Source organism: Hyperoodon ampullatus, assembly GCF_949752795.1.
Source record: "Hyperoodon ampullatus genome assembly, chromosome: 12".
Taxonomy (NCBI): Eukaryota; Metazoa; Chordata; class Mammalia; order Artiodactyla; family Ziphiidae; genus Hyperoodon; species Hyperoodon ampullatus.
Window position 1 is genome coordinate 64,038,924 of NC_136925.1, and position 22,299 is coordinate 64,061,222.

The 22,299-nt window shown below is 41.1% G+C and overlaps 1 protein-coding gene across 1 annotated transcript in view; it reads left to right on the forward strand.

The window, feature by feature from the left end:
• Positions 1-16,861: 16,861 nt before the first annotated feature.
• ARFGEF3 (ARFGEF family member 3) overlaps positions 16,862-22,299 on the forward strand; it is a gene marked incomplete at its 3' end in the record, with an annotated part of 182,707 nt that continues 177,269 nt past the window's right edge. Inside the window, exon 1 of the mRNA XM_079716480.1 lies at positions 16,862-16,967. Coding sequence (XP_079572606.1) covers positions 16,883-16,967 — 85 coding nt within the window. The 5' untranslated portion in view covers positions 16,862-16,882. The remainder of the gene's footprint in view (positions 16,968-22,299) is intronic.

Genomic DNA, 22,299 nt, shown 5'->3' on the forward strand with positions numbered 1-22,299 from the left:
TGAAGCCTCTTGAGCACTCTTCTGAGATTTCCCCCTCATTATTTTTTCTTTTTTATAAAATTTATTTATTCATTTGTTTGTTTTTGGATGCATTGGGTCTTTGTTGCTGCATGTGGGCTTTCTCTAATTGCAGCAAGCGTGGGCTACTCTTCATTGCAGTGGTCAGGCTTCTCATTGCGGTGGCTTCTCTTGTTGTGGAGCACCAGCTCTAGGCATGCAGGCTTCAGTAATTGTGGCCCCCGGGGTTCAGCAATTGGGGCCCGTGGGCTCAGTAATTGTTGCTCGTGGACTCTAGAGTGTAGGCTCAGTAGTTGTGGTGCACGGGCTTAGTTGCTCTGCGGCATGTGGGATCTTCCCAGACCAGGGCTCTAACCCATGTCCCCTGCATTGGCAGGTGGATTCTTAACCACTGTGCCGCCAGGGAAACCCCCCCACCCGCCAATTCTTATAGCTGGATAAGTCTTGATTTCTGGTAAGTCATGTCCCCTCCTTATTTCTTCCTCAACAATGGTTTAGCTCTTCTTGACCTTTACTTTTTCAAATGAATTTTATTTTACTTTATTATCTTTTATGCACAACCAATTTTTTAAAAGAAATATTTGTAAAAATTCCTAATACCTAGGAGTTGCTCAATACATTTTTGGTCTTTCTTCTCTCATCTCCCACTAAAGTTAAACTGTGATTCTTTTTTTTTTTTTTTTTTTTTTTGCGGTACGTGGGCCTCTCACTGCTGTGGCCTCTCCCATTGTGGAGCACAGGCCCCAGACGCACAGGCTCAGCAGCCATGGCTCACGGGCCCAGCCGCTCCACAGCATGTGGGATCTTCCCGGACTGGGGCACGAACCCGTGTCACCTGCATCGGCAGGCGGACTCTCAACCACTGTGCCACCACGGAAGCCCAAACTGTGATTCTTGAATAAGCAACTTAGAGTCTCAGAAAATAAGAGTTTTGCTTATTTTACTTAAAAACTCTTACTTAAAAAATAAGAGTTTTAAGTTTTGCTATGAGGTGAGAATAACTTTCCAGTGGAACATTTAAAGTTTCTTTTGCCTGCACATTTACCAAAGCTCCCTTTAACTCCAGGGGTCTTTTCTACATTCATCACAAATAACAACAGAATCAGGCTAAGAGAATGGTAGCAACATAAACGGGAAACAAGAATCATCAAAAGTGTTATGGGTTTTAAGACTGATTTCTTTTTTTTTTTCTTTGAATGAATGAAGATAATTTATTTATAAAATCTTGTAACACAGAATTATATTAAATATTCATGGAGTTACCATAAATTTTTGGCTGTTCTTTTTTATTGGAGATAGATGTAAGGTTTAAAAAAAAGATCCCACCAAAAGGAAATCACTAAAAAAGACCTAGAGGTAGCATGTGTATTGACATTATGTTTCAACCGATGATGCCTTGTGGTTAGCTATGTGATTTCAATAAAGTCCCTTGTTTTGAGTCTCATTTTTCCTCAGCTGAAAAATGGGCTCCGAAAATCCCTGATGTCCCAGAAGTTCTAAGGAGGTGTATGGAGGTCTGCAGCAGGGTAAATGGCTGCTTTCTTCTTTCTGAGTTATAATCTGAGTTTATTTGTAGAGAAAGTTTTGTGCTTAAAAAAATATTTTTTAAACAATTGAATGCTATGTCTCCCAGTAGTGCCAATATTCCAGTTTCTTTAATTAACTGCAGTATAATTAATAACAAGATGATTCTCCTTTATATGAAATGCAGCCATATCACGAAAATGAAGAGATTAGGAAAAAGTGATTTGTGTTTTCAATATCATTTAGATTTCTTTCTTTTCAGAAACTATAATAGCTTGTAATTTTTATAGCATGAACTGTGTTATAAGGGAAGGAAAGAGAAACTAGAAACTATAAATTAGATCTCTCTCTGTTTGTTTTTATATTAGTGTACAAATATTAGTTTCCATTTTAAAAAATAATTTTCTTTGTACAATGCCTTTCTCACATGTACACAGAATTTTAAGAGTATGGCTTTGTCAGGAAACATTTTCTTCTGAATCCTCACTAATCATTTCAACTATTAGTAACTTATTTTTCAGAGCATTGACACCCATGTTTAAAATACAAATGTGAAAAATATAGTAACTTAACACAATTATCCATTTTGTGTATGGACACTTGCATACTCCCTTATTATCAAAAAGGATGTCAAATTGTTATTACTCAGCTCTTAAGAAAGCAGTTTTAAATTCTATCACTGTAGCTATGAAATCTTTACATTATATGAGAAGAAAATGGGCCTAAAAATGAACTTGAGCTCATGTTTTTTTTTTTTAACACATGATAAAGAATATGCTTTGTTGGATAATCATTGTATACTCAATATACAAGTGTTCATCTAGGACTTGTGTCCACATATTAAAATATCTAAATTTATCAAAACTTACCAAAATAACATAAGCTTATGTTGTTCATCATGTATATAAGGCTTTAAAAATAAATTCTGGTAACTAAAGCTCAAAATGAATTTTTGTATAAAGAAATATAAAAGATAAACATATACAAGGAACTTCCAGCTTGGACAAAATGGCTTTGACCCATTTTTCCCTACTCCTCTCTGCTAAGCACAACTACAAACTATGAAAATAATGAGACACCAAAGGAGAACTCTTAAAGGTGGTAAAAAAGAAAGAAAACTAGTTTGGGACCCTAGGATTGGAGGAACAACGCAGCAGGAGGGTATCTTGTGTTCCTTCACCAACAGAAGGAAGACACTCAGATCCAGTGTTTCCTGACTCTTCACCTAGAAACAGAAGGCATCCCAGGTAAGACCATTTCTCAGAATTCTAGAAGAAAGGGAGAAAGAAAGTGGAGCTGAAAGAGTATTTTAAGAAATAATATCTAAAAACTTCTCAAATTTGGTGGAAGATATGAATCTACAGGTTCAAGAAGCTGAGCTAACCCCAAATAGAGTAAGCCCAAAGAAATCCATTCCAAGACACAACCCAATTAAACTCTTGAACACAAAAGACAAGGGAAAATATGTTGAAAACAGCCAGAATAACACATTACCTAAGAAAGAGCAACAATTTGAATAACTGGATTAATCATCTGAAACCATGGAGACCAGAAAGAAGTGGCACAATATTCTTCAAGTGTTAAAAGAACTGTCAATTGAAAATTCTATATACAGAAAAACTACCCTTTAGGAAAAAAAGGAAAATAAAAACATTTTCAGAGAAGGAAAACTAAAAGAATCTGTTACCAACAGCCCTCATCTTAATGACTAGCTAAAGGAAGCTCTTCAAACAGAAAGGAAATGATAGAAGAAGGAACTTTGGAACATCAGAAGGAAGAATGTAGAATACAAAGAGCAGAAATATGGGAAATTACAATAGACTATCCTTTTTAATATAAAATTTCTAAATTATATTTGATGATTAAAGCAAAGATTATAACACCAACTGATAATCAAGGCAATGATACTTAAAAGCAGAAAGGTAAAGTGACCCAAACAGAAGTGGTAATTCCACATTATACTCCAAGACAAGGAAGTCTACTCCTACCACTCTTATTTAGCATCATACTAGGAGTTCTACCCACTGCAACAAGTCAAGAAAAATAAATAAAAGGCATATATATTAGAAAGAAAAAAATAAAATTCTATTTGTAGATAACATAGTTGTCTACATAGAAAATTCAAGAGATCTACTAAAAAAAAACCCTAGTACAAATGAATGAGTCAGCAAAAGCACAGGACAAAATCAACACAGAAAAATCAACCTCATTTCTATATACTAACAATGAACAAGAGAAAACTGACAATAAAACATAATACAATTTATAAGTGCTTCAAAGAAAATTTTAAAATTTACATGTTCAGGATCTATTTCCTAAAAAAATATAAAATGCTGATGAAAGAAATCAATAAATGAAAAGATACACTGCATTAATGGATGGAAAGACTCAACATAATAAAGATGTCAATTCTCTCTAAACTGATCTACAGGTTTAATACAATGTTTATCAAAATCCCAGAATGGGGCTTCCCTGGTGGCGCAGTGGTTGGGAGTCCGCCTGCTGATGCAGGGGACACGGGTTCGTGCCCCGTTCTGGGAAGATCCGAAAGGCCATGGAGCGGCTGGGCCCGTGAGCCATGGCTGCTGAGCCTGCGCGTCTGGAGCCTGTGCTCCACAACGGGAGAGGCCACAACAGTGAGAGGCCTGCGTACCGAAAAAAAAAAAAATCCCAGAACGGTTTTGTGTAGATTTATTATTTTTTTGAATTTTATTTTATTTATTTTTTTATACAGCAAGTCCTTATTAGTAGTCAATTTTATACAGATCAGTGTATACATGTCAATCCCAATCGCCCAATTCATCACACCACCAAGCCCACACCCCCGCCGCTTTCCCCCCTTGGTGTCCATACGTCTGTTCTCTATATCTGTGCCTCAATTTCTGCCCTGCAAACCGGTTCATCTGTACCATTTTTCTAGGTTCCACATATATGCATTAATATATGATATTTGTTTTTCCCTTTCTGACTTACTTCACTCTGTATGACAGTCTCTAGCTCCATCCATGTCTCTACAAATGACCCAATTTCGTTCCTTTTTATGGCTGAGTAATATTCCATTGTATATATGTGCCACAACTTCTTTATCCATTCATCTGTCATTGGGCATTTAGGTTGCTTCCATGTCCTGGCTATTGTAAAGAATGCTTCAATGAACATTGGGGTGCTTGTGTCTTTTTGAATTACAGTTTTCTCTGGGTATATGCCCAGTAGTGGGATTGCTGGGTCATATGGTAATTCTATTTTTAGTTTTTTAAGGAACCTCCATACTGTTCCACATAGTGGCTATATCAGTTTACATTCCCACCAACAGTGCAAGAGGATTCCCTTTTCTCCACACCCTCTGCAGCATTTGTTGTTTGCAGATATTCTGATGATGCCCATTCTGACTGGTGTGAGGTGATACCTCACTGTAGTTTTGATTTGCATTTCTCTAATAATTAGTGATGTTGAGCAGCTTTTAATGTGCTTCTTGGCCATCAGTATGTCTTCTTTGGAGAAGTGTCTATTTAGGTCTTCTGCTCATTTTTGGATTGGGTTGTATGTTTTTTTAATATTGAGCTGCATGAGCTGTTTATACATATTGGAGATTAATCCTTTGTCTGTTGATTCATTTGCAAATATTTCCTCCCATTCTGAGGGTTGTCTTTTCATCTTTTTATGGTTTCCTTTGCTGTGCAAAAGCTTTTAAGTTTCACTAGGTCCCATTTGTTTATTTTTGTTTTTATTTCCATTACTCTAGGAGGTGGATCAAAAAACATCTTGCTATGATTTATGTCTAAGAGTGTTCTTCCTATGTTTTCCTCTAAGAGTCTTATAGTGTCCAGTCTTACATTTAGGTCTCTAATTCATTTTGAGTTTATTTTTGTGTATGGTGTTAGGGAGTGTTCTAATTTCATTCTTTTACATGTAGCTGTCCAGTTTTCCTAGCACCACATATTGAAGAGACTGTCTTTTCTCCATTGTATATCCTTGCCTCCTTTGTCATATATTAGTTGACCATAGGTGTGTGGGTTTATCTCTGGGCTTGCTTTCTTGTTCCATTGATCTATGTTTCTGTTTTTGTGCCAGTACTATATTATCTTGATTACTGTAGCTTTGTAGTATAGTCTGAAGTCAGGGAGTCTGATTCCTCCAGCTCCGTTTTTTTCCCTCAAGACTGCTTTGGCTATTCAGGGTCTTTTGTGTCTCCATACAAACTTTAAGATTTTTTGTTCTACTTCCGTAAAAAAACGCCATTGGTAATTTGATAGGGATTACATTGAATCTGTAGATTGCTTTGGGTAGTAGAGTCATTTTCACAATGTTGACTCTTCCAATTCAAGAACATCTCCATCTGTTGGTATCATCTTTAATTTCTTTCATCAGTGTCTTATAGTTTTCAGCATACAGGTCTTTTGTCTCCCTAGGTAGGTTTATTCCTAGGTATTTTATTCTTCCTGTTACAATGGTAAATGGGAGTGTTTTCTTAATTTCTCTTTCACATTTTTCATCATTAGTGTATAGGAATGCAAGAGATTTCTGTTCATTAATTTTGTATCCTAAAACTTTACCAAATTCATTGATTAGCTCTAGGAGTTTTCTGGTGTCATCTTTAGGATTCTCTATGTATAGTATCATGTCATCTGCAAACAGTGACAGTTTTACTTCTTCTTTTCTGATTTGGATACCTTTAATTTCTTTTTCTTCTCTGATTGTCATGGCCAGGACCTTCAAAACTATGTTGAATACTAGTGGTGAGAGTGGACATCCTTGTCTTGTTCCTGATCTTAGAGGAAATGCTTTCAGTTTTTCACCATTGAGAATGATGTTGGCTATGGGATTGTCATATATGGCCTTTATTCTGTTGAGGCAGGTTCCCTCTGTGCCCACTTTCTGGAGAGTTTTTATCATAAATTGGTGTTGAATTTTGTCAAAAGCTTTTTCTGCCTCTATTGAGATAATCATATGTTTTTTTTTCAATTTGTTAATATGGTTTATCACATTGATTGATTTGCGTATATTGAAGAATCCTGCATCCCTCAAATAAAACCCACTTGATCATGGTGTATGATCGTTTTAATGTGTTGTTGGATTCTGTTTGCTAGTATTTTGTTGAGGATATTTGCATCTATATTCATCAGTGATATTGGTCTGTAGTTTTCTTTTTTTGTAATATCTTTGTCTGGTTTTGGTATCAGGGTGATGGTGGCCTCATAGAATGAGTTTGGGAGTGTTCCTTCCTCTGCACTTTTTTGGAAGAGTTTGAGAAGGATGGGTGTTAGCTCTTCTCTAAATGTTTGACAGAATTCACCTGTGAAGCCCTCTGGTCCTGGACTTTTGTTTGTTGGAAGATTTTTAATCACTGTTTCAATTTCATTACTTGTGATTGGTCTGTTCATATTTTCTATTTCTTCTGGTTCAGTCTTGGAAGGTTATACCCTTCTAAGAATTTGTCCATTTCTTCCCGGTTGTCCATTTTATTGGCATAGAGTTGCTTGTAGTAGTCTCTTAGGATGCTTTGTATTTCTGCAGTATCTATTGTAACTTCTCCATTTTCATTTCTAATTTTATTGATTTGAGTCCTCTCCCTCTTTTTCTTGATAAGTCTGGCTAATGGTTTATCAATTTTGTTTATCTTCTCAAAGAACCAGTTTTAGTTTTATTGATGTTTACTGTTGTTTTCATTGTTTCTATTTCCTTTATTTCTGCTCTGATCTTTATGATTTCTTTCGTTCTGCAACTTTGGGTTTTGTTTGTTCTTCTTTCTCTAGTTCTTTTAGGTGTAGGGTTTAATTGTTTACTTGAGATTTTTCTTATTTCTTGAGGTAGGCTTGTATAGCTATTAACTTCCCTCTTAGAACTGCTTTTCCTGCATCCCATAGGTTTTGGATTGTTGTGTTTTCATTGTCATTTGTCTCTAGTTATTTTTTGATTTCCTCTTTGATGTCTTCAGTGATCTCTTGGTTATTTAGTAACATATTGTTTAACCTCCATGTGTTTGTGTTTCTTACGTTTTTTTCCCCTGTAATTCATTTCTAGTCTCATAGCATTGTGGTCAGAAGAGATGCTTGATATCGCTTCAATTTTATTAAATTTGCTGAGGCTTGATTTCTGACCCAACATGTGATCTATCCTGGAGAATGTTCCGTGCGCACTTGAGAAGAAAGTGTAATCTGCTGTTTTTGGATGGAATGTCCTATAAATATCAATTAAATCTATCTGGTCTATTGTGTCATTTAAAGCATCTGTTTCCTTATTTATTTTCATTTTGGATGATCTGTCCATTGGTATAAGTGAGATGTTAAAGTCCCCCACTACTATTGTGTTACTGTCAATTTCCTCTTTTATAGCTGTTAGCAGTTGCCTTATATATTGAGGTGTTCATATGTTAGGTGCATATATATTTATAATTGTTTTATCTTCTTCTTGGATTGATCCCTTGATCATTATGTAGTATCCTTCCTTGTCTCTTGTAATATTCTTTATTTTAAAGTCTATTTTATCTGATATGAGTATAGCTACTCCAGCTTTCTTTTGATTTCTATTTGCATGGAATATCTTTTTCCATCCCCTCACTTTCAGTCTGTATATGTCCCAAGGTCTGAAGTGGGTCTCTTGTAGACAATATATATATGGGTCTTGTTTTTGTATCCATTCACCAAGCCTGTGTCTTTTCATTGGAGCATTTAATCCCTTCACTTTTAAGGTAATTATCGATATGCATGTTCCAATGACCATTTTCTTAATTGTTTTGGGTTTGTTTTTGTAGGTCCTTTTCTTCTCTTGTGTTTCCCACTTAGAGAAGTTCCTTTAGCATTTGTTGCAGAGCTGGTTTGGTGGTCCTGAATCCTCTTAGCTTTTGCTTGTCTGTAAAGCTTTTGATTTCTCCATCAAGTCTGAATGAGATCTTTGCCAGGTAGAGTAATCTTGGTTCTAGTTTCTTCCCTTTCATCACTTTAATTATATCATGCCACTCCCTTCTGGCTTGCAGAGTTTCTGCTGAGAAATCAGTTGTTACCCTTATGGGAGTTCCCTTTTATGTTATTTGTTGTTTTTACCTTGCTGCTTTCAATAATTTTTCTTTGTCTTTAATTTTTGCCAGTTTCATTACTGTGTGTCTCGGCATGTTTCTCCTTGGGTTTATCCTGTATGGGATTCACTGTGCTTCCTGGACTTGAGTGGCTATTTCCTTTCACATGTTAGGGAAGTTTTCGACTATAATCTCTTCAAATATTTTCTCGGGTCCTTTCTCTCTCTCTTCTCCTTCTGGGACCCCTATAATGCGAATGTTGTTGCATTTAATGTTGTCCCAGAGGTCTCTTAGGCTGTCTTCATTTCTTTTCATTCTTTTTTCTTTATTCTGTTCCACAGCAGTGAATTCCACCATTCTGTCTTCCAGGTCACTTATCCGTTCTTCTGCCTCAGTTATTCTGCTATTAATTCCTTCTAGTGTATTTTTCATTTCAGTTTTTGTATGGTTCCTCTCTGTTTGTTTGTTCTTTAATTCTTCTAGGTCTTTGTTAAACATTTCCTGCATCTTCTCAATCTTTGCCTCCATTCTTTTCCTGATGTCCTGGATCATCTTCACTATCCTTATTCTGAATTCTCTTTCTGGAAGGTTGCCTATCTCTACTTCATTTAGTTGTTTTTCTTGGGTTTTATATTGTTCCTTCATCTGGTACATAGCCCTCTGCCTTTTCATCTTGTCTACCTTTCTATGAATGTGGTTTTTTTTCCCACAGGCTGCAGGATCATAGTTCTTCTTGCTTCTGCTGTCTGCTCTCTGGTGGATGAGGCTATCCAAGAGGCTTGTGCAAGTTTCCTGATAGGAGGGACTGGTGGTGGGTAGAGCTGACTGTTGCTCTGGTGGGCAGAGCTCAGTAAAACTTAAACCCACTTGACTGCTGATGGGCGGGGCTGGGTTCCCTCCCTGTTGGTTGTTTGGCCTGAGGCAACCCAACACTGAAGCCTACCCAGGCTCTTTGGTGGGGCTAATGGCGGGCTCTGGGAGGTCTCATGCCAAGGAATACTACCCAGAACTTCTGCTGCCAGTGTCCTTGTCCCCACGGTGAGCCACAGCCACCCCCTGCCTCTGCAGGAGACTCTCCAATACTAGCAGGTAGGTCTGGTTCAGTCTCCCCTGGGTCACTACTCCTTCCCCTGGGTCCTGATGCACACACTACTTTATGTGTGCCTTCCAAGGGTGGAGTCTCTGTTTCCCCCAGTCCTGTCGAAGTCCTGCAGTCAAATCCCACTAGCCTTCAAGTCTGATGCTCTAAGAATTCCTCCTCCCGTTGCTGGGCCCCCAGGTTGGGAACCTGACGTGGGGCTCAGAACCTTCACTCCAGTGGGTGGACTTCTGTTTTAAAAGTGTTCGCAAGTCTGTGAGTCATCCACCCAGCAGTTATGGGATTTGATTTTACTGTGATTGCGCCCCTCCTACTGTCTCACTATGGCTTCTCCTTTGTCTTTAGATGTGGGGTGTCTTTTTTTGGTGAGTTCCAGTGTCTTCCTGTCGATGATTGTCCAGCAGCTAGTTGTGATTCTGGTGTTCTCACAAGAGGGAGTGAGAGCAGATCCTTCTACTCTGCCATCTTGATTCCTAATCTCAAGACTGATTTCTTTTTGATATTGGTTTTTATAGCAATATGCACAGCTAATCAAACTTAAAACCTTTTCCTTTAATTTGATCATAAGATCTTACAAAGTCCCTTTACTTTCTTTTTTAAACTTATTTTTATTTTTTAAAAATTTTCACACATTTCTCCCACCACACCCCCACCCCTCACCTCTGGCAACCACCAATCTCTTTTCTATATCTGTGAGCTTGGTGGTTTTTGTTTTGGGTTTTTTTTTAGATTGCACATATAAATGAGTGAGATCATATGGTATTTGTCTTTCTCTGTCTGACTTATTTTACTTAGTGTAATGTCCTTGAGGTCCATCCATGTTGTCACAGATGGCAAGTTTCATTCTTTTTTATGGCTGAATAATATCCCATTGTGTATATATACCACATCTTCTTTATCCATTCACCCACTAGTGGACACTTAGTTTATTCCATATCTTGCCTATTGTAAATAATGCTGCAGTGAACATGGCAGTTCATATATCTTTTTGAGTTAATGTTTTTATTTTCTTCAGACAACTACCAAGAAGTGGAATTGCTGCATTACATGGTAGTTTTACTTTTTAATTTTGGGGGAATGTCCAAAATGTTTTCCACAGTGGCTGCACCAGTTTACATTCCCACCAACAGTGCATAAGCGTTCCCTTTTCTCCACATCCTCGTCAACACTTATTATTTCTTGTCTTTTTGATAATAGCCATTCTAAAATGTGTAAAGTGATATCTCATTGTGGTTTTGATCTGCATTTTTCTGATGATCCATGATGTTCTGCATCTTTTCATGTACCTGTTAGTCATCTGTGTGTTTTCTTTGGAAAAACGTTTATTCAGATCTTCTGCCAACATTTTAATTGAATTTTTTTGCAATTGAGTTGTATGAGCTTTTGTGTATTTTTATTGTTAACCCCTTAACAGATGTATAATTTGCAAATATTTTCTCCCATTCAGTAGGTTGCCTTTTCACTTTGTTGCTAGTTTCCTTTGCTGGGTAGAAGCTTTTTAGTTTGATGTAGTCCTACTTGTTTATTTTTGCTTTTGGTGTCAGATTCAAAAAATCATTGCCAAGACATACATTAAGGAACTTACTGCCTATGTTTTCTTCTAGGAGTTTTATGGCTTCATGTCTGATGTCAAATCTCTAATTCATTTTTAGTTAATTTTTGTGCATGGTGTAAGATAGTGGTCAAGTTTCGTTCTTTTGCATATCATTGTTCAGTTTTCCCAACCTATTTATTGAAAAGACCATACTTACCCCATTGTACATTCTTGGCTATATTACTTTAACTATATTCAAAGCTATAGTAATTAAAACAGTATGGTATTGGCATAAAAACAGACATATAGGTCAATGGAACACAATAAAGAGCCCAGAAATAAACCAACACACATATGCTCAATTAATTTATGACAAAGGGGCAAAATGAATTTTAAAGTCATCCATTTCTGCTCCATGAAAACACCTGTTGGGAATTTCACTGGAATTGCTTATTACCCAATATTTCATCTTCTTTATACAAATGAGGTATATCTCTCCATTTTCTTGGACCTCCTTAAAATTCTTCAGTAAAGACTTGGAGTATTCTGAACAAAGGACTTGCACACATTTTCTTATATTTATTCCTAGATGCTTTATATTATTTATGCTACTAAATTTTTTTTTGGTTTTGCTCGTGAATAGAAATTCAATTGTCTTTTTATATTAATACTACATCTAGAAATCTTGCTAAACCCTTATTATTTCTGAAAATTTATCTGTAGATTCTTTTAGATTTTCCTTGTAAATAATTATATCACCTACAAATAATGACTATTTCATTTATTCCTTTTCTAATTCTTGTACTTTTTTTCTTGTTTCATTATGCTGCCTGAGATCTTTAGTCAGTATACAGTTGAATAGAAGTGGTGACTGGAGCATTCTTATCTCGGGTCTATGTCCCGTCCTTCTTTTTGGCACTTGCTTCGGAATCAGAATCTCAAATAGACACATTGTTGAGGAATAATAAATGCTTCCATAATATGCTGTAGGGCTCTTTCTCTAACCTTCTGAGGAATTTTCAATACACTGTGATGCTGAAGAATAGCAATACTGGTTCTTTCCTGCACTGTTTGTGAAAGCAGATATCTGTGTACCTTGATCATATTCTGGCAGTAAGTTGTCAAACCCTTTTACTGTGTGTGCTTTTTTTTTTTTTTTTTTTTGAAGTACACAGGCCTCTCACTGTTGTGGCCTCTCCCATTGCGGATCACAGGCTCTGGACACGCAGGCTCAGCGGCCATGACTCATGGGCCCAGCCACTCCACGGCATGTGGGATCTTCCTGGACCGGGGCACGAACCCGCATCCCCTGCATCGGCAGGTGGACTCCCAACCACTGCGCCACCAGGGAAGCCCTGTGTATGCTTTTTGACTCAGCACTTCCACTTCTAGGAGTTTACTCTAGGAAGGTATGTAGGGAGGTAGGGAAGTAATATTATAACTAAATGTTCATTGAAGTCTTCTTTATAATAGTAAAATCTGGAAGCAACAATATAGACTGAGTCATACAACAGGAATAATAAGCAGCCATTAAAAAGGAAGACTTGTCTGTGACAAAACATTGAGTGAAAAGAGGCAGAATGTATAAGAACATGTATAATGTTACCTCATTTGCATAAAAGTATACCAATATTTGCACATACATATACACATCTACACACACAGATTTATCACAACTATGAGAAAGGCTGTTCATTAAAATTTTATTAATGAGTAGATGTGAAGCTTTTGGGGGTTATTTTATTGTTTCTAATGTTATATATAATTTTATGTAGCCTTAAGTTTGTGTGATTCCCCTTTCCCTACCATCTTGGTTCCTCAAGTTCTAATTGCCTTAATAACTCAGAACTAAAATTTTCGTCATCCCATACCTTGAGAACTCTCGCATCTCTAGATTTCCATTTTCAGCTTGGTCTCTATGTGCTATGATGTGAACTAGCAAGTGCTCCAAGGGGAAAAAGTAACTGTAAACATCTGGCTCACTTTTGTGCATTCCCCTTCACTCTAGGATCTTGGCCCTTCAAGTCCTGGCAGTCTTGGTTGCTTTTGATGCCTTCAAACAATGCTTTTAATATTTTAAATACAATTTTGCAATTGCTTTCAACAGTAAGTTTGTTCCAATATAAGCTGCTGTTATCATAGCCAGAAGCAAAAGTCCAAATGTATCACATTATAGTACATACTAATTATTACTAAAACAGAAAACTGTTTTGCAAATAAAGGAATCATTTTTCAATGTTAATAATTATTAATATTATCTATTTTGGGTATTTAATTTTTATCCTTATACAAGGGTACACTATATATTATACAAATTACTTAAAATGTATTAAAAAATCGTTTACTTTTTTTAAACATCTTTATTGGAGTATAATTGCTTTACAATGGTGTGTTAGTTTCTGCTTTATAACAAAGTGAATCAGCTACACATATACATATATCCCCATATCTCCTCCCTCTTGCATCTGCCTCCCACCCTCCCTATCCCATCCCTCTAGGTGGTCACAAAGCACCGAGCTGATCTCCCTGTGCTATGTGGCTGCTTCCCACTAGCTATCTATTTTATGTTTGGTAGTGTATATATGTCAGTGCCACTCTCTCACTGCATCCCAGTTTACCCTTCCCCCTCCCCATGTCCTCAAGTTCATTCTCTACATCTGTGTCTTTATTCTTGTCCTGCCCCTAGGTTCTTCAGAACCTTTTTTTTTTTTTTTTTAGATTCCATATATATGTGTTAGCATACAGTATTTATTTTTCTCTTTCTACAAATAACTCAATTTTGTTTCTCTTTATGGCTGAGTAACATTCCATTGTATATATGTGCCACATCTTTACCCATTCATCTGTCGATGGACACTTAAGTTGCTTCCATGTCCTGGCTATTGTAAATAGAGCTGCAATGAACATTGTGGTACATGACACTTTTTGAATTATACTTTTCTCAGGGTATATGCCCAGTAGTGGGATTGCTGGGTTGTATGATAGTTCTATTTTTAGTTTTTTAAGGAGCCTCCATACTGTTCTCCATGGTGGCTGTATCAATTTACATTCCCACCAAAAGTGCAAGAGGGTTCCCTTTTCTCCACACCCTCTCCAGCATTTATTGTTTGTAGATTTTTGTTTGTTTGTTTGTTTTTGTTTTTTTGTGGTATGCGGGCCTCTCACTGTTGTGGCCTCTCCTGTTGCAGAACACAGGCTCCGGACGCGCAGGCTCAGCAGCCATGGCTCACAGGCCCAGCCACTCCGCGGCATGTGGGATCTTCCCGGACTGGGGCACGAACCCGTGTCCCCTGCATCGGCAGGTGGACTCTCAACCACTGCGCCACCAGGGAAGCCGGTGAGTTACTCTCGTTTCAATCTGCTCGTCAGAATGTCATTTGCTTTTTACTTTTTGTATGGAACTTTTGACATAAAGCTTCTACATATTGAAATAGTCAAATCTGTTTGCCTTTCAGTTTCTTCCTTAGCTGGTTTAGTAGAAATAATCTTAATGCATTAAGATAAGTATATTCACTTACGTTTTCTTCTAAACCTTCTATGGTTCAATTCTTAAACTTAACTCTTTAACACATTAACACATTTGTAATTTATTTTTCTATATGGTATATATTTGTGATCTCTCTCTCTCTCTCTGTGTATATTTCCACATAGTTAACAATGTAGTCTAACATAATTATATTATCGACTACAGTGTTTTTGAACTTTTTTTTTAGCACTGGAAACACTTCTTCAAATGATGGTTTCATAAGGTGTGTGGATGTGAGTAGAAGGGTCCCTAGGGGGCTAGACTTTGCAAGTTTTGCCTCCTCACTACCGAGAGGGCTTAAGCAGCAGTCTGAACACCCCCCATCTGTTGGACACCCTCCTGTGACACTGCCTTTCCTGGCTGCCCTCCTTCCCGCGCTGCGGGTTTCTTAACTGCTCCTTCTCAGCCTCCTCTGTGCACACTTGCTCCTCTGCCCATCATTTGAGGGTAAGAGGCCCCCAGTTCCCTCTCTGGCCTCCTGCTCTTCCCATTTGATCCACTGCCTCCCAGCAAACTTTGCCAAATCCTAGGCATCAACAATTCTCAATATTTGATGGTTTCAAATCCTCATGTCTACCTCGGAGCCCTGTCCTGAGTTCCTGCCCATAAACAAAACACCTTATGGTATCTCATTACCACTTCAACCTAAACGTGTTCAAAACTGAACTCATATACCCCCTGGATTCCAAACCCTTCTCTTCCTCTCTTCTTTAACTTGGAGGATGGGGCCACCATCCTCCCATTTTCCCAAACAAGAAACCTGGAAGTTATCCCATATGTTACTACCTCAATCAGTCGGTAAATCCTACTGCTTCGACACCTTAAATATCTCTTGCTATATTTTCCTCTGTTCCTTTCCATCTATCATTGGCTTAACTTATTTCTAGATTACTGCAGAATCTTCTTACTCTTTTCACAGCTGCCAGTCTACTCCTCTGAAATTTAACTTCCTCACTACCACTACAGTTACATTTTTAAAGAAAAACAAAAATGCTTAAAATCCTTTCTTAGTTCCCAACCACAGCTTTCACAACAGGGAAAAAAATGAGACTGCAAATAAGACTCCTGCTTTCCTCTCCTTTCTTCCTGCAGCAACCATCCTAGGGCTCCCATCGCTGAACCCGACTTGAAGTTCCTGAAACACAGGTGCTCTCCCAAGAGTAGAGGCCCTGCCTCACACTGCCTTCCCCATCCGGCCCCCCACGTCCGCCTCCCAAGTTCAGCCTGGAGGTTCTTCATTGCGGAAGCTTTCTCTGTCCACCTCTCCCACCCCTACCCAAGTCACGTAGCCCTTGTGCGCCACTCCCCCGCCCGCCCCCGCCTTTATTTTTCTTCAGAGGAAAACAATTCAGGTCAACAGAGGAAGGGAAAGGGAAGAAAGAGAGATTTTTAAAAGGGGTTTTGGATGCAAGAGTGTTTCGAGTCCAAACCTTGTTGCTTTGGGAAGTACCTTAACCTGTGTATAATGAGGATGTTCATCACACACACATACACACACGCGAGATGGTGTGGAATACATGGTTGGGCAGAATCACAGTCTTTTCACAGGTGGCGCCGAGCCTGGCACCGAGCCTGGCACAGAGGGTGGCCCAGAAGAGCTGCTCATCACTAACGAGGGAGCAGCACCTGGACCGCGGGACGCAGAGGGCGCCACGCCACCCGGCGCCGGGATCTCCGCGAGCCGGGGCCGGGCCGCCCCAACTCCGCCCGCCCCGGATGGGGGTGTGGCGGGAGCAGCGACGAGGCCCCTCCCCGCCTGCTGCCGGCCGCTGCCCGACGCTCCCTCGGGCCGAGCCCGGCCAACGCCCAGCCTGCGAGCCAGCCCAGGACGTCCACCTCCACCTTTCCGCGAGCCTCCGTGCCCCCCGGGACCGCCTCGGGGGCCGGGGCCGAGTCGCGGCCTCCGATCCCCAGCCCGCCGTGGCCGTGGCCGTCGCCGCGCGCTGGGCGCACCTGACCGGGCGGGCGGGGCGGCGGGCGGGGCTCCGGGCCTGACGTGGCGGCGGCATGGAGCGGGCGTGATTCATCAGCCGCCGCGCGGGGTCGGAGCGGGGCGAGCGCAGCGGCCGCCTAGGCGCCCAGGGCCGGGTTGCGGTGGTGGCGGCGTCCCCTCCGGGCCTCGCGTGCGCTCCCCTTGCTGTCTGCGGCTGGCCCCCGGCGAAGGTCAAGATGGAAGAGATCCTAAGGAAGCTGCAGAAGGAAGCGTCCGGGAGCAAGTACAAAGCCATCAAAGAGAGCTGCACCTGGGCCCTGGGTAAGCGCGCCGAGCGGGGCGCGGGGCGTAGGGCACCTGCCGGTGGGTCCTGCTCGCCGCCGCTGGAGGGTCGCGCGGGCTGGCTGCAATGGCCCCTCTGCGTGGGGGCCTTTCGCTGAGCATCTGTGACCGAAGCATTTCGCGCAATTGCGAGAGTTGCCTCGGTAAACTGATGTGTGATATGCGAATTTGGGTTCGGGCGTTGACATCCATCCGCCTCCCCTCTCGTCTCTTTATCTTCTTCCAAACCTTAACGGGGAAACGCCGTCCTCCCCTGCGGGCGGCCCCTTTCTTCAGATCCCCAGCACGGCGGACGGTGGTCACCCATCTCCGAGTCAGGACCGCAAGCCGGTGGGAATCCAGGGGCCTGATTCCGAAGCGTCTGTGGGCAAGAGGGAAGTTGAACCATCAACCCCGATCTCAAAACCTTGGCGAGTGTAACCGGGAAGGAATAGCTTATTTAATTTGATTTTCCTGATAGAGGCCAGCTTGTTAAGTATCAGCCTTCATGGTTATTCTACATGAAGAATAACGTACGGGTGGGATGGTGTTGCCTCTGCAATTCTGTTGTCGTCTGCCTTTCAGACAGGTGGGATTTTAGATTTGTGAGCTGTGCAAGCATTGAAAGAAGTTCCAGGTAGCAAATGTGTGTTTCCCATCAGACTCAGGTTGTAGAACTCAACCTCGGAGAAAACTGAATGACATTCCAATTAGGCAAGACCGTGGGAAATCAAAATTGTCTGGGTGGGAATGCAGAGGGATCAGGAGCATGCTTAGGTGACAGAGATGCTTTAGGAGAAAAACAAGGAAAGGCGAAGGAGAAACCAGGGCAGCTCTCTTGGCCTCTGGCCTTGCCCAAGCCTGCGTGTGATTCCTCAGTTGCCACTTAATTAAAACATACAATTGAATCCCTTTCTCTCTCAGCCAAAGAGCCATCAGTGCTTGTCATGACACTGTACTGTGGTACAGCCTGAAAAGAGATAGAGAAGGGCTATTAGCAGGTTTTTCACTAAATGGAGAATGCTGATGGTGCTTTCGGTGGTGACTCGGTTAATATTTAGAAGGTCTGAATTCACATATGTGTGAGCGTGTATGTACAAACAATCACAGCCACATCATTTTTTTTTTATGTCTGCCTATCATCACAAAATTTCCTAGAACGTTGTCTAGGAAGTTCATCTCATAGGCAGAATCAGAACTTGACCATTTGTTTACTGTTAGAGGAAAAAAAAGATGGACCAGGTACATAAGTGAGAAGCAAGACTCTTAAAGCCACAGTACTATTTTTGCATTGCCATTGTCATTCAGCAGAGTGATCAGGGTAGATTCTCAAATGCCTCTAATGAAGGGTCACAGATGGCCGGGTAACATAATAAAGCAGGGCCGACTGCACTCTAAACATGCTATTCCTTGTACTCATTATTATTTTTGCCGTAAGTTAAGCAGATTTAATTAACAGGGAGGAGGAGAGGAATCTAGTATTTTTAATTTTAATGTTGATACTCAACATCTTGTTCAGTTAAAGTGCAGTGTTGCCTAGTTTAGGTCCTTGAGGTGACCGGGAAGCCCAGAGCTGAGGCAGGTGGATGATCTGAGCAGAGCCTGGAGTCCAGCCTGCCTGGAAGAGTAGATGTGATTCTTTTCCCAGTGGCTGTTCTTCGTGAGCAAGAAGGGATGGGAGCTCATGAAACAGTTAAATAACAGCGCGGGGAATTCCTTGTGCAGGTTGGAATGAGTGAACCAGGAAAAGAGATCAAAGAAGAGGGGATGAATGTGGGGTCAGGGGTGTGCTGGGGGGATTGGTGTGAGCTGGTGGGGCTTTTGAAGTAAATTGGACTTGGAGAATGGGTAAGCTGTGGGTTTCTTCTCTTCTTCACTTATGTAGCAAAGATTTATGAAGACCTCCTCTGTACTGAGCAGTGGGGATAGAAAGATGAATAAAATGCTCTCTCCCTATAATTAGTTTGTTAGAAGGGTATGTTGGAGGGAGAAAGAGGCAGAAACAAAGACATGAAGGTATGGTTTCCTGTTCTCTTTCCCACTCCAGTCCATTTTCCACTGTTCCATCTTTTTTTTTTTTTTTGCTATAAAATGCTTTTCACTCCTCAACCCCCATACTTTTTTTTTTTTTTTTTAGAGTAAAGTGTGAATTCCTTAGAATGCTCTTTGGAATCTAGCCCCAGCCTTCTTTCCCATCGCCCCCACAGCAAGGGTTCGTCGGTCCCCAGTAAGCCGTGTACTTTCTTGTACATGCCGTGTGCTGCCCACTTCTCTGCCTGGGCTTGTGCTCGCCCTTCTGCCACAGCTTCCCTTTCCAGAATCCCAAGGCCCAGCTCACATACGAAGCCTCCCCTGAGCTCTGCAGTCGAATCAGTTGCTCCTCTGGGCTCTGAGCCCTGCTCTCAGGACCCTCGTATAGCACCTGCTGCTGGGGTTTATAGTTGGTTATGCACAAAGCTACTCTTTGAGGGGCAGGATGATTGAGAAATATACTGGATTCAGGAGACCAAAAAAACGGATTCAAGCAGACTTAAGCAAAATAGAATGTATTCACTCTATGAACTAAATACCCCTTGGAAGGCGAGCTATAGGTTGAGTTTGGTTCAGGAATTAGATACTGTTTCAAGGACCTCGCTTTGCTCTTTTGGGATGATGAACACTCCACAGCTTTGGGTTCATGAATCAGCACACTTAGACCATCTCAGGAGAGAGGGATCGTCTTTGACTTAGACCATCATGGGAGAGACGGGTCTTCTTACACTTGGGCCATTATAGAGAAGAGGGGTCACCATGACATGTAGACCATCCCAGGAAAGAGTCATCTCTTATCAAACGTACCATTGGAGAGAGGGGTCATCTTCACCCTTATTCCATCTCAGAAGAAAGAGCTCATCTCCCGCTTGGACTATTATAGGAGAAAGACATTTAGACCATCACAGGAGAGAGGAGTCATCTCCCATTAAAACTGTCATAGAAGAGGGAGAGAGAGTATCTCCACCTTTAGGCCTTTACAGGAGAAAGGGGTCATTTCCCACTTGGCCTATCATGGGATCATCTCAAGAGAGTGGGGCTCTTCCAGTCAGTCCCACCCAGTCCTTTGTGTCACAGTTCTCTGTTTGTCCTGATGGGTTGAGTATGTATCCCTGAACCAGTCCTCTGGGCTAGCTGGCTACAAGGCCCAGTGAAATCCCAGAGTCAGGGAAAGATGGCTTCCTCAAAACAAATTAGGGTTTGCTGCTTCAGAGGCAGTGGAGTGGATGCCAGTCAACCAAAGCAACAAATGTCTACAGTGTAGACGTGAGCTTCTTGAGCATAGGGACTGTTGCTTATGCTTGTCTGTGGCTTCTGCACCTACAATATGAGAGGCACGTGTTCAGTACATAAATAAATCAATGTGTTAATGTCTTATTTGGGTTTTAAGTGATATTTGTCTTGTTTTCTAGTTATATATGCTCATTTTAGAATATTGAAAAATATTTGAACGCTATAAAGAAAAAATTAAAATCACCCATAATGTCACCACCCAGAGAAAACACTAATCACATTTTGGAGTATTTCCCTTCTGCAAAGGGTTATACATATATGGCAGATTGTTACTTGTTTTTTAACTTCAGCTTTTCTTCTACTTTATTATTAATATGTCTCTGAAAATCAGTTTTCTTAATGGCTGCATAATAACGGGCAAGGAACATGTATGTACTTTTTCTCTATTTTAAGCTATCTAGGTTAGATACTTTTGTCAGTGAGGAAATGGTCTGACTAAGGAATAGAAAAGAACAAGGGACTGAGTCAGCGTGTGGAGAGCCTGAAAGAATAGCATTCTCCCTCAAGCACTGGCAATCCTGGAGGTTTGGGAGCTGGGAATGGCAGGATGAAATAGAAAGGCAGAACATTAGAACTGGACCATGTCCCTTTTAGAAACTTTAGGTGTTTGCGTATATCAGGGAGCTCCTGTAGAATGGATTTGAAAAATGGAGAAGAGAAAGAAAATTAGTAGCCTGAATACCAAGTAAGAGAAGAAGGATGGTCTATCTAACCACCATCCTTCCGTCTCTCTCTCCACCCGCTTTTCCTTCCAGCCACAGCATCTGTTACCTTCACAGCTAACCTTCTTAAAAAGTGAATGTAACTAAACATACTGTATGGCACAGGGAAATCTACTTAATGCACTGTGGTGACCTAAATGGGAAGGAAATCCAAAAAAGAGGGGACATATGTACATGTATAGCTGATTCATTTTGCTGTACAGTAGAAACTAACACAACATTGTAAAGCAACTCTACGCCAATAAAAATTAATAATAAAAAAAGTGAATGTAGTGATTGTGTCCACATCCTCACTTCCTGCTTACTTTTCAACTCACTGCGATCTGACTTTCTCCTCTGTTCTTCCACCGACTGAAGAATAAGGTACCCAGACCTCCGTCTAGCAGACCATTCTCACATCCCTCTTACCAGGCCTCTCAGCCACACTGGGCCCCCACTTGACCTTGGCCTCATGCCTGCACCCCGTCTGTTTCGATCTGACCTCTTGAGCTGCCCTGTCCCCTTTGCAGCTCCCCAGCCTAAAAGTTTGCGTGTCCCAAGAATGAGCCACGAGCTCTCGTCTCTCACTCGCAGCCCGACTGGAGTTGAACACTTTCAGAGCCACAGCTTCAGTTTCTGAGAATGCGATGCCCACATTTACATCCCTGGGCTTCACCTGTGCTCTGACATGCCACCCCCGATGCAGCTTCCTACCCGGCGTCCCTTCTGGAACAGGATGGGCTCATTATGGCTGCTCTGTGACTGCCTTTCTCTTTTCCCTTTCCTCTAGCTCTCTGTTAGCACTTGCAGAGTTGGGCACTGTTGCACATCCTGAGTTGAATATAAACCCTTCTGTGTGATGAGGAAAACCACAGCGATTTGGTTGTTCAGCGTCAGACCCTCTTCTTGGGAAACAGCGTCAAGTTGTCCTGGGCACTGGCTCTGCCCTGTTGACTGCTGGCCTGGACTCACCCATGAGATGCAGACACTCCCTGCATCTGCATCTCAGGGTTTTGTTTTCTCATTATCCTGTCTCATCTTAAGAACTGACTTCAGTCCTTCTAATTCCTCCCTGGGCCTTGTGACCACAGCATCACCGACCCTGCTGATCCATCTTTCTATTTTGCTAACTGTCTGGCTTACACCCACTGTTTTGCCCCATGGACCACAGCGGGCCCAGACACTATCATCATGTTTTGGCCTGTTCTTAGTCCTGAGTCTCAGGGATACATTTGGTGTCCACTGTTCCCCTCTGATCTGTTGGCAGGGTGGGGAGAGATGTTTCTCCTTCCCCAATAAAAATAGTT